The sequence below is a fragment of the Cydia fagiglandana genome, chromosome 22, assembly GCF_963556715.1.
Source record: "Cydia fagiglandana chromosome 22, ilCydFagi1.1, whole genome shotgun sequence".
In the NCBI taxonomy this organism is placed as follows: Eukaryota; Metazoa; Arthropoda; class Insecta; order Lepidoptera; family Tortricidae; genus Cydia; species Cydia fagiglandana.
The window spans coordinates 1,309,675-1,330,905 of NC_085953.1; the positions used below are offsets into that span (position 1 = coordinate 1,309,675).

Sequence of the window (21,231 nt, forward strand, 5' to 3'; positions counted from 1 at the left end):
AAAATCTAGCAAAGTAAGCATAGTTACCTACGTAGATACTCGTACTCGACCATTTTGTAAGATAAACGCCGCCTAGCGAGAGTCCAACTACCCGCGCTGCGGTCATTTAATTATTTTTTCACCATCTTTTTGCAGTAGGATATTACTAAACATGTATATGTTTAGAAGCTGCATGAATTGCGCTTTATTATAGTATTTTTTGTATGATACTTTTGGCCACTATACAAAAGTTATTAGCTCTCAAAGCAAAAACCTCCATCCCAAATTTTTATCTTTTTACGTTTTTCTTGGAAAATACTATGAAACTGAAAAAAACAAATATCAGCAATGAATTCCACGTCTTCGGTTTATACGAAAATGATACCAAACTTGCCCTAGTAGCCATCAAGACCAGAACAGATGTTTTTGTATGATGACGGGTGGCGGCCATCTTTGTACTCCGCCCTCCTCGACCAGACGCACGCTTCTTATCGCCTCCGAGGCTAGAAATGCTTAGAATTACTCAGAGATCATATGTGATGAAGCTCATAGCTTAATAAAAAAATTTTGGGTCATATATGGCAGCGATCCGTAACTGACTCCAGTATAAAATATACTATACAGGATGGCCCATTTAGATCGGCCAGTATGGGAAAATCTGATACTATACGATATACACCGATCTCTTTTTAGGAATCATGTCATCGATTTTAGTAACACGAAAAACTGCATTCATACATTTAAAAAAATGTGTACTCAGCTCGGGAATCGAACCCCGAACGTTTTGAAAAATAAAACTAAGACTATTTCTATTTAGATATCGATTGTGTAGGGTAGGTCTTAAGCAATAAATGTTACTATGAAACATGATGTCTGAAATTAATAAAATGCATTGTTTTCATATCCTTTAATTTAATTTAGTCAGTTTTCGAAGAAACCAGCATTTTTAGGGTTCCGTACCCAAAGGGTAAAACGGGACCCTATTACTAAGACTCTGCTGTCCGTCCGTCTGTCCATCCATCCGTCCGTCCGTCCGTCTGTCACCAGGCTGTATCTCAGGAACCGTGATAGCTAGACAGTTAAAATTTTCACAAATGATGTATTTCTGTTGACGCTATTATAAGTAACAAGAAATACTAAAAACAGAATAAAATAAAGATTTAAGTGGGGCTCCCATACAACAAACGTGATTTTTGAGTAGTAAATATCAAATGGCATTCCGCACAGGAGTAATCTAAGTAACGCCCACTGCGGGTTCAAACCTACAACGTCCTGATAGAAAGTCGTACATACGCTACATGTGATATTATCATTATTATTTATTATTATTATTGAGGCAGAAAATACCACTAGACATAAGTTAAATATATCTCTATATAATCTTTGTACATATAGTAGTAAGTTTAGCATAATTGACACTAACAATTTTGTTAGTAAATACCATATGCCTATGGTGTTTTTGACTAAAGGCAAGTGTTGCCTTTCAAATTATTATAAAAGACAAATAGCTTTATCGCTATCCTATTTACTTGACATTTCTGCCAAGAATTTGGCAGACAATTCTGCTCCTATTGAGCAGCCCAGTATGAACTTGGAATTGGTTCCAGTCATAACCAATGATTTAATAGATTTAAACTAGCTGTTAAGACAAAAGATTCTGTCTCTGGCAATTTAGTTTTAAATAAATATAATGAAAAATACTGCAAACATGGAAAGTATATCCACCTGGTGCATCAAAATATTCAATGTATTAGAGGAAAAAATTTGCAGATTGAACTTTTTTTGAATGATTTTAATATTGATATTTTATGTCTTACTGAACATTGGTTACATAATAATGAATTAATGCCCCAATTTAATAATCACCAGGCGGGAAGTTCGTTCACCAGACTTAGTTCCATACATGGTGGGTCATTAATTATATTAAATAGTCAGTTAAAATTTAAGGAACGTAAGGACATTGTATCCATGTCTGTTGAACGGACTATAGAACTAAGTGCAGTTGAATTAGAGCAATTTATTGTTGTCTGTGTGTATAGGCCGCCATTAAGTAATTTTGAATTATTTGAAAACATAATGGAATCTGCCCTACGTAAAATATCATCTTCTAGTAAGAAATTGCTTATATGCGGCGACTTTAATGTAAATATTATGGAAAATTCAACAATGTCTTGTAGATTATTGAATCTTTTTAAATCTTGTAATCTCAACCACATGTTTATGGAGCCCACTAGAGTGACTGCTACTAGTGCAACCTGTATAGATAATATTTTCACAGATATTTTTCCTATTGCTAAAAAAGTTATCAGCAATTTAGAATCTGACCACTTAGGTCAATTAATGGTATTTGAGGCATTTAGGAAAAATACCATGAGAAAACAAATAACTTTTGTACCAGTAACCTCGGACCGCGTGGAAAGAATGAAGCTAAGTTTAGTTCAGGCGCTACCCTTTTTGTCTTCCGATATGAGTCCTAATAGTATGTATAATTCATTCTTTCACACTTTTATGAATCATTATAATGCGATATTCACCTCAAAATCGGTCGTAGTTAGTGGTGCATCAGTTTTTAGTGAGTGGGCTACTGCGGACTTGCATCAAAGAAGACGTGAACTGTATGCCTTATATGAGGAACGGCGGTTTAATCAGAGTGATGAATTTAAAGAACATGTGAAGGCGTATTCGAAGAAGTTTAAAGTAGATTGTCATATACATAGCTAAGCGAAATTATCTAAGTCAGAAAATAAAAAGTAGTTCAGACATTATTAAAGCAACCTGGAAAGTAATAAATGTGGAGACTGGTCGTTCGAAACACACAATTAAAGAACTTAAACTAAACATTGATAACAAAATTATAGATTCTAATTTAGAAGTAGCTACAGAATTTGAAAAATTTTTCACCGAGGTACCAGTATCTACAACTAAGGATTTAAATTCATCACCCTCATCTGCTGTTACATTATTAAAAGATAACGCTCCAGAGTGTTGTGGAGACCTTCATTTTGAACATGTTTGTACCTCAGATGTAATAAAGGCGTTTAAATCAATTAATGTCAAAAAAACTAGTGACCTCTGGGGAGTCTCTGTCCATGCTGTCAAATCCTTAGTAGAAATTGTAGCGCCTGACTTGGTAGTTATATTTAACAACAGTGTTGATTGCGGCGAGTTTCCTGATCTAATGAAACATAGTAAAGTAATTCCTTTATTTAAATCTGGTAGCAGCTCTGACCCCACTAACTTTAGACCGATATCTGTGCTACCAACATTTAGCAAGATTTTTGAAAAATTAGTTCTTTCTCAATTAGTACGACATTTTAACGTTAATAATTTGATGCATAATAAGCAGTTTGGTTTTACACGGGGTCGCTCAACAACCGATGCTGGTGTTGAGCTAATTAAGCATATTTTCGATGCCTGGGAGGAGTCACGAGATGCTTTAGGTGTCTTCTGTGATTTATCTAAGGCCTTCGACTGTGTTTGTCATGAAACATTAATCAGGAAACTTCATTATTACGGCGTTAGAGGATCGGCACTGAATTTACTTAAGTCCTACTTAAATGGTAGAATACAAAGGGTAGATGTGAATGGACAGCGATCACCTGGGTCATTGGTCTCTATGGGTGTACCACAGGGGTCAATATTGGGGCCTTTCCTGTTCCTTATCTACATAAATGACTTGCCATTCCTTGTTAAGACCCACCATGATATAGTATTGTTTGCAGACGACACCTCACTTATTTTCAAAGTCAAACGACAGCAACAAGCTTACAATGATGTAAACAATGCTATTTCAAAAGTAGTAAATTGGTTCAATGTTAATAATTTAATGTTAAATGAGAAAAAAACTAAATGTATTAAGTTTGTCACTAGTAGTAACGTAAGGCATGTGCAAGCAAGTGTCATTGTGAAGGATGAGGAATTGGAATTAGTTGATAGTACAGTTTTTCTTGGTATAACTTTAGATTCTAAACTCCAGTGGGGTCCCCATATTGCTACTCTTTCGAATAGACTGAGCTCTGCAGCTTTTGCAGTGAGCAAAATCCGTCAGTTAACTGATGTGAAAACAGCTCGATTAGTATATTTTAGTTACTTCCATAGCATTATGGCATATGGTATTTTACTGTGGGGCGGTGCTTCAGAGATAAATACCATTTTTGTTCTGCAGAAGAGGGCTATTCGAGCAATATACAAAATGAATCATAGAGACTCACTTAGAGATAAATTTAAGGAAATTGACATAATGACAGTGCACTGTCAATACATTTATGAGAATATTCTGTATGTACATAAAAATATTGTAAATTTTAGGAAAAATTGTGAAATCCATAATATTAATACTAGAAATAAACATAAGTTCGCAGTGCCCTTCACTCGGCTCCATAAAATTAAAAAATCATTCATGGGTAATTGTGTAAGATTTTATAATAAACTTCCAAACCATATTACTGAATTATCTATTAATAAATTTAAGAATTATGTAAAGCGTAAACTTATTTCCAAAGCTTATTATACCACACAGGACTACATGAATGATAATACAACGTGGGATTAATTGTTATTCGAAATGATTATTTATTTATTAGGTATATTTGATTATTGATGAGGACATTGATATTCCGATGTAATACTATCTACTTGTTTGTTACTTATGCTTTTTTTGACATTTAGATTTTATTCTAGAAATTCTAGACTAGTACTTTTTTATACAATTTTTTTTTTAATGTTTGACGATCCTTTTGTGAAATTCTTAGTGTTAAATTTGACATGTATAATAATCCAATTTTATTATGGAATAATTTAACATCAATAAATTGCTCTGATAATTAGATTAAGATTAATTACGATTCATAAGAGCTTGTTGCTAGGCCTACATGAATAAAGTATATTTTGATTTTTTTTGATTTTATCTTCAAAAATTATATAAACTAATGCGAAATTAACATAAAACCAGAAGACACAAATTAATAATAGAAATGAAACCCAAAAAAAAACAAAAAGCTGTAATCTCTAGGTGCGTACGACTGAGATTTGAACCCGCGGTCTCTGCTTTGAAAAGCAAACGCCTGTTACTGAGACCACGACGTGCCTTGACAATTGGCTCTAAATTCGGCTTCAGTTAGCTTTTGCTATTCATGTCATTCGTCTTGACGATTCTGTTAAAAGAAATAGTTTGCAGTAAGTTGACCGAGAGGCTCCTGTCAAATGGTTGAAGGGCAAAACGTGAGATAGATGTATGTGATGACAAGACTGTACTGCTTTCGATGATTGTCAAAACGCTTTACCTGAAATTAGCATGGCTATCTTTTATTCAATATTCGATCATACTTGTATGCTTTAAAGTCTATTTTTCCATATTGTTCAGATATATTTGACACGTTGACCGCTTAGATACCATTGGTTTTTTGACAGCTAAGGTATCAATGACTTGTTGTAAGTGTAGAAATTAATGAATAGCGACTGTTAACATATTTGTGACACGTTGAGCGCTCACAAGTAAATACTACCATGACAGTCAACAACTTTTTGACAGTTTAAACGTTTACCTCTCTTTGAGCACCTGGAGTGTATAGCGACTTCTGCTGCTGACTGTACATAACCGTGCAATCTAATTTGAACCTTACATGAACCGAATAAAGTAGCATTTCTTTTGTTTCATTGCTTTATTGAAACAAACGAAATTCGTTCCAATTTACTTATAGAATAAGGTTCAAATAAAAAATATGAAAACTTTATATTCTTGGTCTTACGAGGTCTATATTTCTATTCTTGGTCAAGCAGATCTTGTCAGTAGAAAAAGGCGGCAAATTTGAAAAATGTAGGCGCGAAGGGATATCGTCTCATAGAAAATTTGAATTTTGCGCGTTATTCTACTGACAAGATTTGCTTGACTATCTCTACATACACATTGTTGGGCGTGCTTATGTACCTTGTGTAACTAACCTCACGGCACGTAACTAACAGCCGGTGCGAGGCGCGCAGCCCGTCGCCGCTGGCGGCGCGCGAGTGCGGCCGCCGCGCCTGGGCGCGCCGCGACCCCGCCTCGCCTCTACTGCGCCGAGCGCTCTCCCCTGACAGGTGACGTCTCCTTACTGTAACTAACCTCACGGCACGTAACTAACAGCCGGTGCGAGGCGCGCAGCCCGTCGCCGCTGGCGGCGCGCGAGTGCGGCCGCCGCGCCTGGGCGCGCCGCGACCCCGCCTCGCCTCTACTGCGCCGAGCGCTCTCCCCTGACAGGTGACGTCTCCTTACTGTAACTAACCTCACGGCACGTAACTAACAGCCGGTGCGAGGCGCGCAGCCCGTCGCCGCTGGCGGCGCGCGAGTGCGGCCGCCGCGCCTGGGCGCGCCGCGACCCCGCCTCGCCTCTACTGCGCCGAGCGCTCTCCCCTGACAGGTGACGTCTCCTTAGTTAGTGCCTCTGCCATGGAACACACGCTCGACGCTGTCGTCGATCGCCATACATTTAATTTAACCAGTGTATGGCGTTGGTGGTGGGTAGTGCAGCGCTGCGTCAAGGGATTTGAACGGTTGCTAGGCATACATTTAACATGGACGCCGCGTTGCGAATCCCGCTCGAGAGTTCACTCGCCTTACGTTTCTGTCATTCATGCTCATGTGTCCATTTCGGTGACTCGTTTGGATATTGGACAAAGGAATAAATTTATAATGTTCAAGTTCATAGCATGCAAGAGTTCTTTAGAATATTATTTGATGACTGCTTTCCTTTTTATGTTCATAATTAATATACTGTTGTGTGGTATAATTGCTTGTATATTCCTGTGACATAAATGTCACCCATACATTCCATTCATTTTGCAGTTGATGATGTCGTGTCTGATACGTTGCATGTTAAATTTTTATGTGTAAAATGGTGATCAACTTTAAACTTGTATACTAAAAATTGTATACTAAAGAATATTGATTATAGAATATATGAATACTGAATTAATTCTATAGTAATACTTTTTTGGTGTTGTTATTTTTTTGAGTAACCTGAGCTCAAGAGTACTAGGCTCACATAAAATTAAACAATCCTCCTATTCCAGACTGCACCCGCGCTCCGCCGAGTCCAAATGCTCCATCTCTCCGCTCTGCTGCGGCGGCGTCACGGCCGTGTCGGTGTCGGGCCCCCCCTCGCGGCGCGGCGTGGTGTGGCGCGCGCCGGCGCCGGCGCCGCCCACGCCGCCGCCGCAGGACAAGGAGGAGCCGCCGCTGCCGCGCATCGCCGAGGAGAAGGACTCGCCCACGCACCACTCCAAGGTCGCGCCCAACAGGTACGCTGGGAGATTCTGACAAGTGAGCCAGGGACCCAACTATCTACACATTTTTGTCGAAACCAAATAGAAAATCATCATCTCAGCCATAAGACGTCCACTGCTGAACATAGGCCTCCCCCTTGGACCTCCATACGTGCCGGTTGGAAGCGACCCGCATCCAGCGTCTTCCGGCGACCTTAATAAGGTCGTCTGTCCATCTTGTGGGTGGACGTCCTACGCTGCGCTTGCTAGTCCGTGGTCTCAACTCGAGCATTTTTCGACCCCATCGGCCATCTTCTCTGCGTGCAATGTGGCCTGCCCATTGCCACTTCAGCTTGCTAATCCGGTGGGCTATGTCGGTGACTTTAGTTTGTCTACGGATCTCCTCATTTCGATTTGACATTCATTTCAAATAGAAAATGGTTCATGATATTTGGTCCAGTTTCCCTCGTTCCTTATGCCAGTTCAACACAGACCATGAGACAGACCAAGAACATATGTGTACGTGGATCAAAATTATTTTCGTTGTCTGTCGTAGTTTCTGACCACTCTGCCACGCTTATATTTCCGTCTTCAATCAAACAATTAAAAAAGTCGAGTGCTATTGCATGTCTTTCTAGCTGTAGATTATATTTTACATGAGAACAATTAAAAACTAAATTGTATCTCATACAAAAAGCTACACTCCGTCACATTTTTTGGAGACAAAAAAGTAGACGAAAAAAGTTTTACCCACATAATTCCTTTTAAAATGAATCCATAGCTTATATTAATCAATATTTTTATACATCTTAGATTGTAATTTTATAAGTATTTAAGTTAATCCAATAGAACGTTGTTCCCAGGACACCTGCCAAGCAGATGACCCCGAGCATCTTCACATCCTCGCCGAAGACGAGCCTCGAGAAGACCTTCGACGCCTCCAACTCTTTTGCGTCTCTGTCTCTCTCCGATGAGTCCTTCGCACCTGACACTTCAGTGGACTTGGATACTTCGAGAGATACAACCATTGGTAAGAAATTTATTAAAAAGACGATTGACGCGTCCAACGCTTTTGCATCTCTCTCCCTCTCCGATGAGTCCTTCGCACCAGACACTTCAGTGGACTTGGATACTTCGAGATATACAACCATTGGTAAGAAATTTATTAAAAAGACGATTGACGCGTCCAACGCTTTTGCATCTCTGTCCCTCTTCGATGAGTCCTTTGCACCTGACACTTCAGTGGACTTGGATACTTCGAGAGATACAACCATTGGTAAGAAATTTATTAAAAAGACGATTGACGCGTCCAGCGCTTTTGTATCTCTGTCCCTCTCCGATGAGTCCTTCGCACCTGACACTTCTGTGGACTTGGACACATCGAGAGCCACAACTGTTGGTAAGGCACAGTCTGGAAGTCGGTTGTACTGCTCTACAGATCTAGTGTGATTGCCTGTCAAAAACCGGAAAATTTTCAAATACTGACGCCATAAATAATATTGCGTAATTTATTTGCTTTTCTAACAGTATATTCTAAATTATAATCAACCACCGTGTCTCCTGAATACAGCTTTTAGTATTCTTCTATGTAGCTTAAATGTGGTGCAATGTTTTCATTTGTCGTCCTCTTCTTTCGCACTCATGTTATGTTCATATTATTACGCGATGGCCTCTCTTTTGCACACTTCAATTATCAATTATTTTTAGACTATGCGACAATTTAGTCTGATAGTTACTGTATTTTTGCTTACAGACAACCTCCGACTCGACGAAAGCCGTTCCAGCACGGACAACATATCAATGCTCTCCGAGGACAAAGAAAAGAAGAAGCCAGAAGACAAAAAGAAGACACCCCCACAAGAAACACCCGAACAGCCTAAAGATAAAGCCAGAAAAAAATCTGACTCCAGTCTCAAAGAAGAAGATAAACAAAAGGAGAAAAGCAAAAAAGAGAAGCCAGAGTTAAAAAAGCAAGAGTCTATAAAGAAACTGGAACTAAAAGAAGAATCTCCAAAAGACGATAAAAGAGAGAAAGCTATGGAAAGAACGGGGTCAGTGAAGAGAGTGGAAAGCAAACAGGAGAAAGCAGAAGCCAAGAAACAAGAGAAGTTAGAGAGGCAGGAGAAAGCGGAGATTAAGAAACAGGAGAAGATTGAGAAGTTGGAGAAGATTGAGAAGGCGGAGAGACAGGAGAAGGAGATTAAGAAACAGGAGAAGATTGAGAAGAGAACGGAGGGGAAGAAGGAAGTGCTGAAGAGACAGGAGTCTGTGGACACGATGAAGGTATTTGACATTTTTATTTTGACTTTACTTGTTTACAGCTTGGCAAAAAAGAGTAGAAATTAAAAAGAGGCAACACTGTAGTGTCGTCCCTTTCAAACCATTTAATATAAGAAAACGGGACGACACTACAGTGTTGCCACTTTTTAATTTCTACTCTTCTTTGCCAAGCTGTAATCATTAATCATTTCTGAATTAGCTGTTTTTGTTGGCTCTGTACTTTATGAAAAACTTTTACCACAAATCATATGGCGTCTGACAGCGCCATCATTTTCAGCAGTCCTATTCTGGGCATCTTTGATCACAGGATATTTGAAACCTTTATAAGGCAAGAGCCAAAATGGTGGTGTTCAATAATGCGTCATTACTGGCATCTTTCTGCCTAATTAAGGTCTAAGAGACATCGTAATACATGGTTGCGGTATTTCCGAACCGATACTACCTTCAAACCTTCAAGGAAGGAGCTTAGGTACTCTTATCTTTAATACCATCAACGACCTTACAACCTCTGGTGTTGAGGGTGTCCATTGGCGACTGGCCACAGGCGATTTCTCTGCTCGTTTGCCTTTTACATCATAAAAAATATTGCAGGTTGAAAATTTGTTTGCCAATTTTTACCCAAATCCTGTTTCGGCACGATTGATCAAGAACATGTTGAAATTGTTCCAGTGTCCAGAGCCGACGGAGACGGAAGGCCGCTCCAAGAACAGCATGGTCAGCAAACTTCTCGGCGTCATGAGCCGCAAGGGAGCGCGGGACAGGGACGAAGATGACCACAAGCCCAGCAGGAAGGCCGACAAGGCCAGCCGGAAAAAGGTTAGTTCTGACTTGTGGCCTATAGATACGGAGGATGTTGTGCCAGCATAGTCAGCGGCTTGGAGTGATGGGCCGCAAGGGAGCGCGGGACAGGGACGAAGATGACCACAAGCCCAGCAGGAAGGCCGACAAGGCCAGCAGGAAAAAGGTTAGTTATGCCTTGTGGCCTATAGATACGGAGGATGTTGTTCCAGTATAGTCAGCGGCTTGGAGTGATGGGCCGCAAGGGAGCGCGAGACAGGTACGAAGATGACCACAAGCCCAGCAGGAAGGCCGACAAGGCCAGCAGGAAAAAGGTTAGTTCTGACTTGTGGCCTATAAATACGGAGGATGTTGTTCCAGCATGGTCAGCGGCTTGAAGTGATGGGCCGCAAGGGAGCGCGGGACAGGTACGAAGATGACCACAAGCCCAGCAGGAAGGCCGACAAGGCCAGCAGGAAAAAGGTTAGTTCTGACTTGTGGCCTATAGATACGGAGGATGTTGTTCCAGCATGGTCAGCGGCTTGGAGTGATGGGCCGCAAGAGAGCGCGGGACAGGGACGAAGATGACCACAAGTCGTTTCCCATGGCGTCATCCCGTTTTTGCTGGTACGGTTTTCTGCAGGATCCCGTTAAGCAGTGTACGTGTTTATGTACTAATTAATATCGAGCTGGGCCCATAACCTAATGAAACTTTAGTTGGGTTGCAAATGAACTGACGTTTTATTTTAAAAAACACGTCACCACGTAGTTTACACAGATGGCGCTAGTGGTACTACATAATCTACATATCATCATCATCATCATCATCTCAGCCATAAGACGTCCACTGCTGAACATAGGCCTCCCCCTTGGACCTGCACTCGTACCGGTTGGAAGCCATCCGCATCCAGCGTCTTCCGGCGGCCTTAACAAGGTCGTCCGTCCATCTTGTGGGTGGACGTCCTACGCTGCGTTTGCTAGTCCGTAATCTACATATACTATTATTTTATTACTATGATTGAAAATTAGATTTACAACACTAACGTCCACACCAGCACCCAGTGTGAATATCCGGCAAAAAATTGATTTTCGTTCGCATTTTGCCATTTACAAAGTGGATGAAACTGTCCGGTAGAAAACAGGATCCAGTTTAAATATATAACTAGTGAGTGTGAAATGATTTTTGCAGGGTTCAAAACTTTGACTACTTAAATATTTTTATAAGGTATTAGGCGAAATAGCTTGTATTAAGTTAGTATTTTTTTTTAAACAATCTTTTCGTTCAGGGCGGCAACACCCCCACCCAGCAGCAGCCACCAAGTAAACTGGGCGAAGCCGGGGGCTCCGCCGAAAAGGTCACCGAGAGCGCCGAGGACACCAAGAGGAAGGGCCGCGGCCGCGCTTCCAGCTCCTCCTCGCAGGAGAAATAAGGGGGTCTCTAGGACCTACTGGATGGGAGTCGTGGTTAACACATATAGGCGCTACCATCCTTAAAGCCCAGTCATACAAATGATAAATACAGAATTTGTCATTGAAATTTGAACCTATAGTGCAGGGAATACAGTTGATTTTGGGTTTGTTTGAAAATTCAATGAAACAAAACAAATGCGACTCTATTCCAATTGAATATGATTTAAATTTCATCGAACTGAATAAGTGTTATAGGTAGGACCTTGGGCCTTAGGAGGCTATCATACTATGGAATTTAGTAAGAACGTTGTAATATCAGTTGCATTCACTTTTACGGTCTGTATGAACTGTATAATGGGTAATGGCCTGTGCGGTGCACACCGAATGCGTGTGCGTAGACGTGCACGCGCGCATTGTAATATACAGATCATTATGAGAGACGGCACACTGCTTGCGTGACGTGTGCGTGCACGGCTCTACTACTACGCACATGCAGCCGATGTGCTCTAGTCTTATGTTGTGGAAAGTTTTCAAAAAGTTCGAAAAGTTCCCGAAATTTTAAGATAAATAAAGGAAATTTCCAATTTGGAGGTACGAGTAGGATTTCGTACATACAAAAATATGAGAAAATTCGGAATTTCTGGAATTATTCCGTCGGCACAACCGTACAGGGAACTGCAAAACTGCGTACCCACTTTATGAAATAATTTCATTGAATAAGTGAGTATGCACTTTTACAGCTTATATTTCATTAACAACATCAATTAAACTGATTTATAGATGTTGAAAATGGTGTAAAATGTAACTGTGTTTTGTGATTCGACGTCAAAAAGCGCTCATGTGTGGTGACCGCGATTCGCATACACTCAAACCCTTTAACCGCCAAACGTCAAATGACGCGGCTACAGCCCAATAGTGTCTGTGTGGAAAGAGAAAGAGTCGTAGAATGTATTGGATCCCACACATTTCACGACTCATCTTTTTCCGCACAGACTCTATTCGTTCGTGCTTTCCTACTAGGTTCACGATGGCGCGCCGCGCACGATAGGCGTGGCGTTCAAAGAATAGCATATACTGAAACACACCAACTTGTCAGTAGAAAATTCAGACAGATAGGCGCGAAATTCAAATTTTCTATCGGAAGTCAACTCTTCGCGCCGCTTTCTACTGATAATGTTGCTGTGACATAAGTATAGTTTGGTAGGTAACCTGTGGTCTCCTGACGCTTCAAACGAATTTGATTTATTTAGTATAGAACTGAGTGATGTGATTTAATGCTATTTTGATGCGTGGAAGAACGTTAGACGTAAGGTACGAGAAATGCAAGTCTTTATTGTAGAATGTTCGCCGACAGATGGCGTTATTCGGTGTCGTGTTGACGTACAGTTAAAAATATAAAAATGTAACAAAAAAAATCGCTGTAAGCTTCCTTTAGACTGTGTATAGCTTTAGAGACATTTTAAGATTTGTTCTCACGTTTTTATTTGAGCCGCTTTTCCAGTATTACAAAGTTGAGGCGTAAAAATAAACTTTATTAGTATTTTTATTGAAAAGGGCAAGTTTTGGATATAGCAGGGACGCTTTCCATATATATTTCCGTACATTGACTCGCCTGTTCCTATCTCTATGGCTATTGTATTGCTGTCCCGCCCATGATGCCGGATGTCAAAGTCACTGTGCGAGTGTGATAGCAATATAATTATGCGCGTGCAATAGAGATAGCAACAGGCGGGTCAATTTACGAAAATCTATGTGGAAAGCGTCTCTGCTTTAGTCGTGGGGACAGTGGTTTGAAGTTATGCTTGTTTGTTCCTAGTAGAATAATTTAACCTAACAAAATATGAGCTGAATTGATAATATCAACCTTAAATCGTGGACCATAAGAGCTAAATTCACTCGTCCATAGCCCCCATTAACAAAATCGTTTTTAATCTCATGTTAGCTTTTAGTTTTTGCAAGTATGTTTTCTTAGATTAGCGAATATTGTGATATATTTTTAAATCGCCCTAGAATTTTTGAACTTGCAATATTATTAGTTAGTTAAGCATGTCCGTACTTTTCTCTTATCTAGTTTTTGTTTTGACGTGTTTTTCTTTTCATTTTATTGTTTTTGTCGTGTTTATTGTTTGGGTCTTTTACAAAATCCGATACACATTAATAACTTTGCCTTGAAAGCTTTTTTTGTAAATAAGGTAACCGTGACAGATAGATACAACAACTACTAACCTTTTTTTTATTTTAATAATTGCAACGAACATCGATAAATAGTGCCATAGAGTAGAAACTTCTTTTCAATATTTTGTTGTCTTTTCTTTTAAGATTTACGTATCCCTTATTTTACACTTTGTTTTCGATAGAATCTTTGTAATGAAGGTTTCATAATCGTCTTCCGAATATAAGTACTTGTTATATCATCGATAAAATTTGGTGTTTCTACTTTCGTTGCTCTAAGTGCGCATAGACAGTTTTAGTCTTTGGTAATCGGATCTTTCACTCTATTGGATATGTGGAACGGAGACAGAAAATTGTCAGCGCATGTAGAGATATATGTATTTGTTAAAACACCTGTTACGATCAAAATACGAACGATTATTTTAGTAATATAAAGCCGTAATTCTAAATAATACTAGTAACGTCTAAATTAGTATAGATCACTAATTCACCTTAACATTCCATTTAACAGAAACTATTTTTAATAATTTTACTTTGTGTAAAATTGTATAGTTGTGCGTCAAGTTACTTGTGCATTCTTGATTGTATGCAAGAATGTACAAGTGATATTGTTCATCTCATCGATATATTATAAATATAATAACTTGTATAACTCAAAGTGTTCCAGTGTTTCAAACATAGTTAAAGATACAATCGGTAGCTTTTCACAGATCATGTACAATTAAAATAAAACAACGAAACAAGACATTTAAATAAATGGGGTAAATCGACGAAAACTAATTAAAAAAAAAACATGGCAGTCACTTTCGTAAAACTGGTGCCTACGCCAATTCTTAGGATTAGTTGTCAAGCGGACCCCAGGTTCCCATGAGCCGTGGGTAAATGCCGAGATAACGCGAGGAAGATTATTGAATTCTCGGTCACCTAATTCTATGTATACGAGTACGCTGTACACACTAACCCCCTTATTCATAAACGCCCTACACACCTCAATTAGCTAATAATCGTTCGTCTTTATTTGTCATTTTGACTGATGTATTTGTAAGAAAGGGATAAAACATAATTCAGCAAAATCAGGTCCGTAAAGTTTTATGAATATGGGGGTAATACGTTCACAGTAAAAAAACTTAATAGTTTTAAACAAAGTTCATGGCGTTTTTTGATTAGATTGATTAATTGCAAAAATGTACATATAAAATAAGTCTGTCTTGTATCGTTGTTCTATCTTCAGCTTATTTACTTGTTCAAAATTTTGTTAAACTAGTTTAAACATATTTCTATCCTTATGTTGTATTGTATTAATTGAGGATAATTGAAATTCTAAACCTTAAAGAGTTTAATATCAAAGAACTTGTCAACAAAATATGTTTGTAAAATAAAGCTATTAAACAAGGTTTAAATTTATTTGAAAAAGGGGTATTACAATAGTTTTAGGAAATGTAGAATGTGTTTAATATCCCTATAATGTGAAACATGTTAGTAAAAAAAGCTATGGATTTGTTTTCATAATTTATAACACAGTTTTTTTTTTACTCAAATGTATTTAAATTTGGCATGTTCATTTTTAGACTGATGGCACAATGGAGCGTTTTATGCATGTCGTACATTCGATGTCAACGTAAAACGGATCTTATAACAACGGGATATGGTGCAAAAAGTACACATGCGTAACTTAAGAATGTGGACTACAGACATTCGATTTGGAAAACCAGTTTGTCAATAGAAAAGGGCGCGAAATATCAAAATGTGTATGGAAGTTAGACGATTCGTCACTATTACATTCTTTAAACTAAGTATACCTAGTTTACCTACTGACAAAATTGGCTTGCCAGACTTTACAAACCTTGGAATTTCTCGCAAGTATATTCGATATCATAACGCGGAGATCTCATGAAATATACGTTCGCAAACGTCAATTTTCTTTCACCATTAAAAAAGCAAAAAACCGTTCAATGCCATGGTGAACAGACGTAGTGCATAATTGTTTTCCATCGTATTATCTCGGAAACGTTCGTATTTGTCATGCTACTTCAGTCAACCTCAGTGCTTTTTGTACCGAGACTGCCTGAAATAGCAAGACACGTTCGTACGTTACCGTGAAAATACGATGGAAAAAAATTATGCACTAATATCTATACGTACTTTTTTAATGGTTCGATGTTTTAAAACTAACTAGTCACCATAAAACGCTTCAGTGTGGCTCGTAGTATGATTTAATGTAGGAATAATTTCCTAGCAATACTCATTGATGAAATTGTTTTAATGTTTTCGTGCATGGTAGTACAGGGTAATTGTATATTTGCCCAATTATTGTTTTTGTCTCGTTGAAAGACCAATAATAACAGTGAATTTTATGTAGATTTATTTGAGCATAATAAATTGATTTCGGGACCACGGCTTTAAAAAAAAAGTTATGTTGTATATCTTGATGTTGACACTATGTTTACTTTAATGTGAGACCTTTTACTTGACTGTCAGTCTGATACTCTTTTTTAATTACAATAAATAAAACTGATGCGCTGCCTATCTTTCTTTGTATGTATTGTAGGTACTACTTCGGTTTTAGCTACTAAGCTCCTCAACTGATTGTTGTCAATTTGTATGTTCGCATACTATTAGCCTAAAAGGGTCAATAAACTTCATTTTGAATGATTATCAAAATATAAAATATATCGCCCATCCGATACATTCAAAATTGGAATGGAATGAATTACTAATAAAAAATACTTAGCACTTTCTACCTACAACAGAAAGCATAGTTTATTTTAAATATACTAGCTAGTGTGATATGTGTATTCTTTTCGCACTTGCAAAATATTTATCAACCATTATTTAATTATGGGCTTAGCGGTTCAGTTTGGTTTAAAGATTTGTTCAGACATTGAGTTGACGACTGGTCAAGCTAGGTCGGTGGCAGATCGAACTTTAAAGGGGCCCACTGATTAACAGTCTGCCGGACGGTATCGGCCTGTCAGTTGTTCAGAACTGTCAAAATTTTGTTCTAACTGACAGGCCGATACCATCCGGCGCACCGTTAATCAGTGGGCCACTTAATATATGACTTGAAAGTATCGTCCGCGGCCGGCCTTAAAAGGTTAAGTTTAGTATTATCTCGCGTCTTTGAAATCGGATAGAATCAGTAAAACTGACACTGTTATCAATATTCGAAATGTGATCTTAGTGTAGAGATATTGTCAGTTTTACTGATGTCAGTATTGTATTAATCTTGTGTAGAGTACTGCGAATTATCTTGGCGTAAAATGAATGTGATTTGTATAATAAGGTTTCTTATAGGAAGCGACGAGTTATTTTTCTCTAGACTAATCGGTGTATGAATTGATATGGAAATGAAATAAAGTCATGAATTAACTATTTCTTGTTTTACTTTAAAATTTCCGACATTTTACCTACTGTCTATAGCCTAGACGGTTCAAGAAGTTACATGCAATATTCGATTAATACGATACATTGCTAACTACAGAGTAGGTACCTACCTACTTAAAATATAGGTAATTAATTCAGTCGATCGACCGAATACTGCAATGTAGGTATATAACGAAAATCGCACGTAAGATCTTCAATCGTGTACCGTCTAAATTGGGCCTAAGTAAGAAGGAAATTACTTACAAAATCGCTTCATTTTGACTTGTGCTTAAGTGTATTAAATGGTCAGGGTTATGCCTTTAACACATTCACTGCCACCAACGCATATGTGCGTTCACCGTCATACAAGTTTGTTCGTAGGCCACTATTACAAGTTACAAGCTTTTGAGAAACGGGCCCCTGGCAGTGAATGAGTTAATATAAAAAAAATATATGCAACATACTTTCAAAATTTTATTTAGGTGTTCATTTTGAAGTAACAACGGAAAATAAACACACGCTATTATAAATCAGTAGCAAAGCTATCATTACCAACTATGGAGTCTACATGGGGTCCCTTTGTTTCCCATAAAGTTTTAAGTTATAATGTATTGTTTGTCATATTATCGTTAGTCAAAACATTGAAACCGTTAACTTTTCAGGACATTCGTAAGGTCCTATAGATAGGTTAGGTTAGGTTTGTTTTATGGCAATCCTGAAAAGTTACGCGTTTCTGAGAAAAACCAATTGTGACTAACAAAAATTCGGACAAACTATACATTATGACTTAAAACTATCTGGGAAACAATAGAGACCCAGTCTACATACGGCAGGGCTCATATGGTATACTGCAATCCAGACAACTTTTTGTATTTCTCTGCTAAATTATATAAAAGATACTGGCTTTATATTAATACAATTAAATAACAAGTGTTTTTGCCTGAAGTAATGAGATGATAATTCAAAGAGTTTGTGCGCGAAAAAAATAACAATCATAAATAGGAACTTACAAAAAATTAACAACATTCTGAAAGGTATTATTATTAAAATTAATGTATTAAATACATTATACACCTAACATTATAATCGTTAGCCTTATAATATCATTTCGTAATCAGATGTTTAAAATAAATGAATGGGTGGATGTTAGATTTACTTAGGAACTTAAAAATTGCAAACTTTAAATAGGTTATATAAAGACGCCATTTTTCTAGTTTTTCATTGTAGCGTAGATCTTGGTATATATTTAATTCCAATTTTAATTCACACTGACATTGACTAGGAATTAATAATACCGTAATAGAAGTCTTATACGAAATACGGACTTTATAATATAGTTGTTACAACTTGCCAACGCACGGCGTCTTAAACATCTGTTAAAATCAATTTCATTATTAAATTTATCAATAAACAAATATTTTTACCCTGTCTACGGAATGTAAGGTATAACAAAATTAATTTATTAATTTTTAACACTTTTGTCAATTTTATATAAAGAAAAAAGACAGAAAAAAAATGTTATATATAACGGTTGATTTCTAAGACCAGCCGAATTTCGCTCGGACTCTCTTTATAATATTGTCGTCGGGGGTCAGTTTCCAATCGAAACCTTTTGGCTGCTCTTCTTCTTGCGACTGAGTCTCGAACAAGTCACGCGAGCGGTTACTTTGCCGCTTCTTCTCACTAGTCTCTAACTTTTTATTCTGGCCGACTTCTCGGGGCGTTTTCCATATATCTGCCTCCTCTTTCAGCGGCTTCTGTGGCGATATATACGAAAATAAAGGACTAGAGGACTTTTCTCTTCTCTCCTCCGGTATTTCGAGAAAAGAGAAAGTATAATCGCTGGCTTCTACCTCTTCCCTCACGTAAGACACGCGACGGCGATTGAAGGACTCATCCAACAGGCCTAGATTAAGCTCGCGTTTGTTGTAGTTCAAGCGATTCTGACTCTTCTTTATAACTGTTACAAAGTCGTAATACCTCTCAACGTTGCCTGCGCACCTGTAGCAGATGGTCGTGAGCGGATCTGTGTCTTCTATAGCAACTTTCATAGTCGCTAGGATTTTTTCCACTATGTGGGTTTTCCTGGCATAGCTGCCGAACAGGGACACATTAAAATCGCTTTCAGTTAAACAGAGACGGCAAGAATTTCGTGTAAATCTCGATATATCCATCTTTAGCAACTATTTATCACACCAAATTATATTTAGGGTTTAATTTATTAAATATTTAATTATGTTACGTGTTTACGTAAATGTCCTTTGAGTAGGAAAGTAAAAACCACAAATCCACAATGTTTTTTTTTTACTAATTCGCGCTTCGCGCCAAATAGTGAAGTGCTGTGATTGGCTTATTGGTTAAGTTTGTTCAGATTCAAGGTGGCAAAAATAGGAAAATACACTTGAACATCAATTTCAAAATAAATAATTTTAAAGTTGCCAAAAAAATACTATGTTGGGTTGGACGGTTTAGTTGTGCTAACATCGACGTAAATAAATATAATTTTGAATCATCTGCGATTTTAGGTTAAGTACCTACCTAATACGACTCGACTCGTTCACCCGTAGAATGTAACTTAACACGTTTACGTAATAATGATTTATTTATTAAATTTTATTTCGGGATTAGCCATTTTATATAAAAGTTTATTCTTACATACACATGATATACTTATTTATACCTACATACAATGTAGAAATAAACTTAACAAAATAATTAATTATATATAAATATAATCGAATTAAATATTTCACAAATATTTAAGAAGTCACAAAATACAGATATACTTAAATATTGTTTCTAAATGAGATATCAATGAATAGAACATATATTTATATGCTTTAAGTATGTCTTTATAGGCAGTGATTTAAACTGAATGAGAGAAATGGGTAGGGATCTTGCGAAATGTAAGTGCGAAGTGGCTTTACGTGAAAGTCCTACCACGCTTTCAATATTTTAGACAATAAATCATACTTAATTCAACGTTACTCAATATTCAACGCTACTATCACAAGCCACCACACTCCTATTAAATAGACTGTGATCCATCATAACATTAAATATTTAAATAAATATTAAAAATACATACGTATTACAGTCGTCGTTATAAAGCGAAGCGTTATCTTAATCGTAACAGTTTTTAAATACTGCATTTTAATTATTTTTTCCTACATTTCTGTCCAATGTTCAATATTGCATGTCTAGTTGTGGCTTTAATATTGAGCTTAGATTTTAATCTACATTACAAAATAATCCAGTAAATATTCTCAGACATTCAAGACTTTCTTTTCCAGTTAGGTCCGTTCAGACCCGATATACTTACTTAGACCTTGAATAAGTTGAAAATCAGACCATACACAATTATTACATAGCCTTGTTGAGATTATCTTGTATTATATAAGTCACAGGGAAGCATAGGTACTGTCGCATTATTGATCAGCCCAATAAAATGACTCGACCAACCAGAACTGGTCTTCAAAGCCGTCAAAGTTAAAATACCCTTCCAAATCCAATATTGAACCTGAACAACTCATGATCATCTACACGTTGTCTTCCTCTTTCTTTCCCCAGAACTTGTCGAATCTCGTGCGGGCTCTGTCTAGCACCTCGGCGGCGGTTAGTCCGTCCGTCGGCCCGTCGTTCACTACAGTGGTGTCGACCACTCCCGGAGCGACTTGAGTCGCTTCAGTCGACTTCTTGACGACTTCTTTAAAGTCCTGAACGGGAGTTTCGGGGGTCAGTTGATTGCTATTGACTCCGTTGACCCCGTTTACTCCATTCAGTTTGTTCATGTCGAGAGCTTTAGTTTCGTCGATGGGGGTGAGGCTGACGGGGGTGGTGGGGGTTTTGTCGGTGCGCTTGCTGAGGCTATTCGGTGAGTCGCTCTTCTTCAGCGAGCGAATGGGCGACATCTGCTGGTGGTGAATTGGAGCGATTTCTGAAAACATTTGATGCGATATTTAGTTAAGTGTAGAGGAAGTTAGAAGAGGAAGTTTCAAATGAGAATATTTT

At 38.0% G+C, this 21,231-nt stretch overlaps 2 protein-coding genes across 9 annotated transcripts in view; one reads left to right on the plus strand and one right to left on the minus strand.

The window, feature by feature from the left end:
- Nucleotides 1–17,227, plus strand: part of LOC134675580 (microtubule-associated serine/threonine-protein kinase 3) — a 102,211-nt gene extending 84,984 nt beyond the window's left edge. The window contains exons 31-36 of the mRNA XM_063533881.1: nucleotides 5,941–6,054; nucleotides 7,027–7,254; nucleotides 8,082–8,248; nucleotides 8,972–9,501; nucleotides 10,168–10,314; nucleotides 11,562–17,227. Of these exons, the coding sequence (XP_063389951.1) occupies nucleotides 5,941–6,054; nucleotides 7,027–7,254; nucleotides 8,082–8,248; nucleotides 8,972–9,501; nucleotides 10,168–10,314; nucleotides 11,562–11,705 (1,330 nt within the window). The 3' untranslated portion in view covers nucleotides 11,706–17,227. The remainder of the gene's footprint in view (nucleotides 1–5,940; nucleotides 6,055–7,026; nucleotides 7,255–8,081; nucleotides 8,249–8,971; nucleotides 9,502–10,167; nucleotides 10,315–11,561) is intronic.
- A 453-nt stretch (nucleotides 17,228–17,680) lies between these two features.
- LOC134675568 (serine/arginine repetitive matrix protein 1) overlaps nucleotides 17,681–21,231 on the minus strand; it is a 91,368-nt gene continuing 87,817 nt past the window's right edge. For all 8 annotated transcript variants that reach the window (XM_063533857.1, XM_063533852.1, XM_063533849.1 and 5 more), the window contains one exon: nucleotides 17,681–21,157. In XM_063533857.1, the coding sequence (XP_063389927.1) occupies nucleotides 20,760–21,157 (398 nt within the window). In that variant the 3' untranslated portion in view covers nucleotides 17,681–20,759. The remainder of the gene's footprint in view (nucleotides 21,158–21,231) is intronic.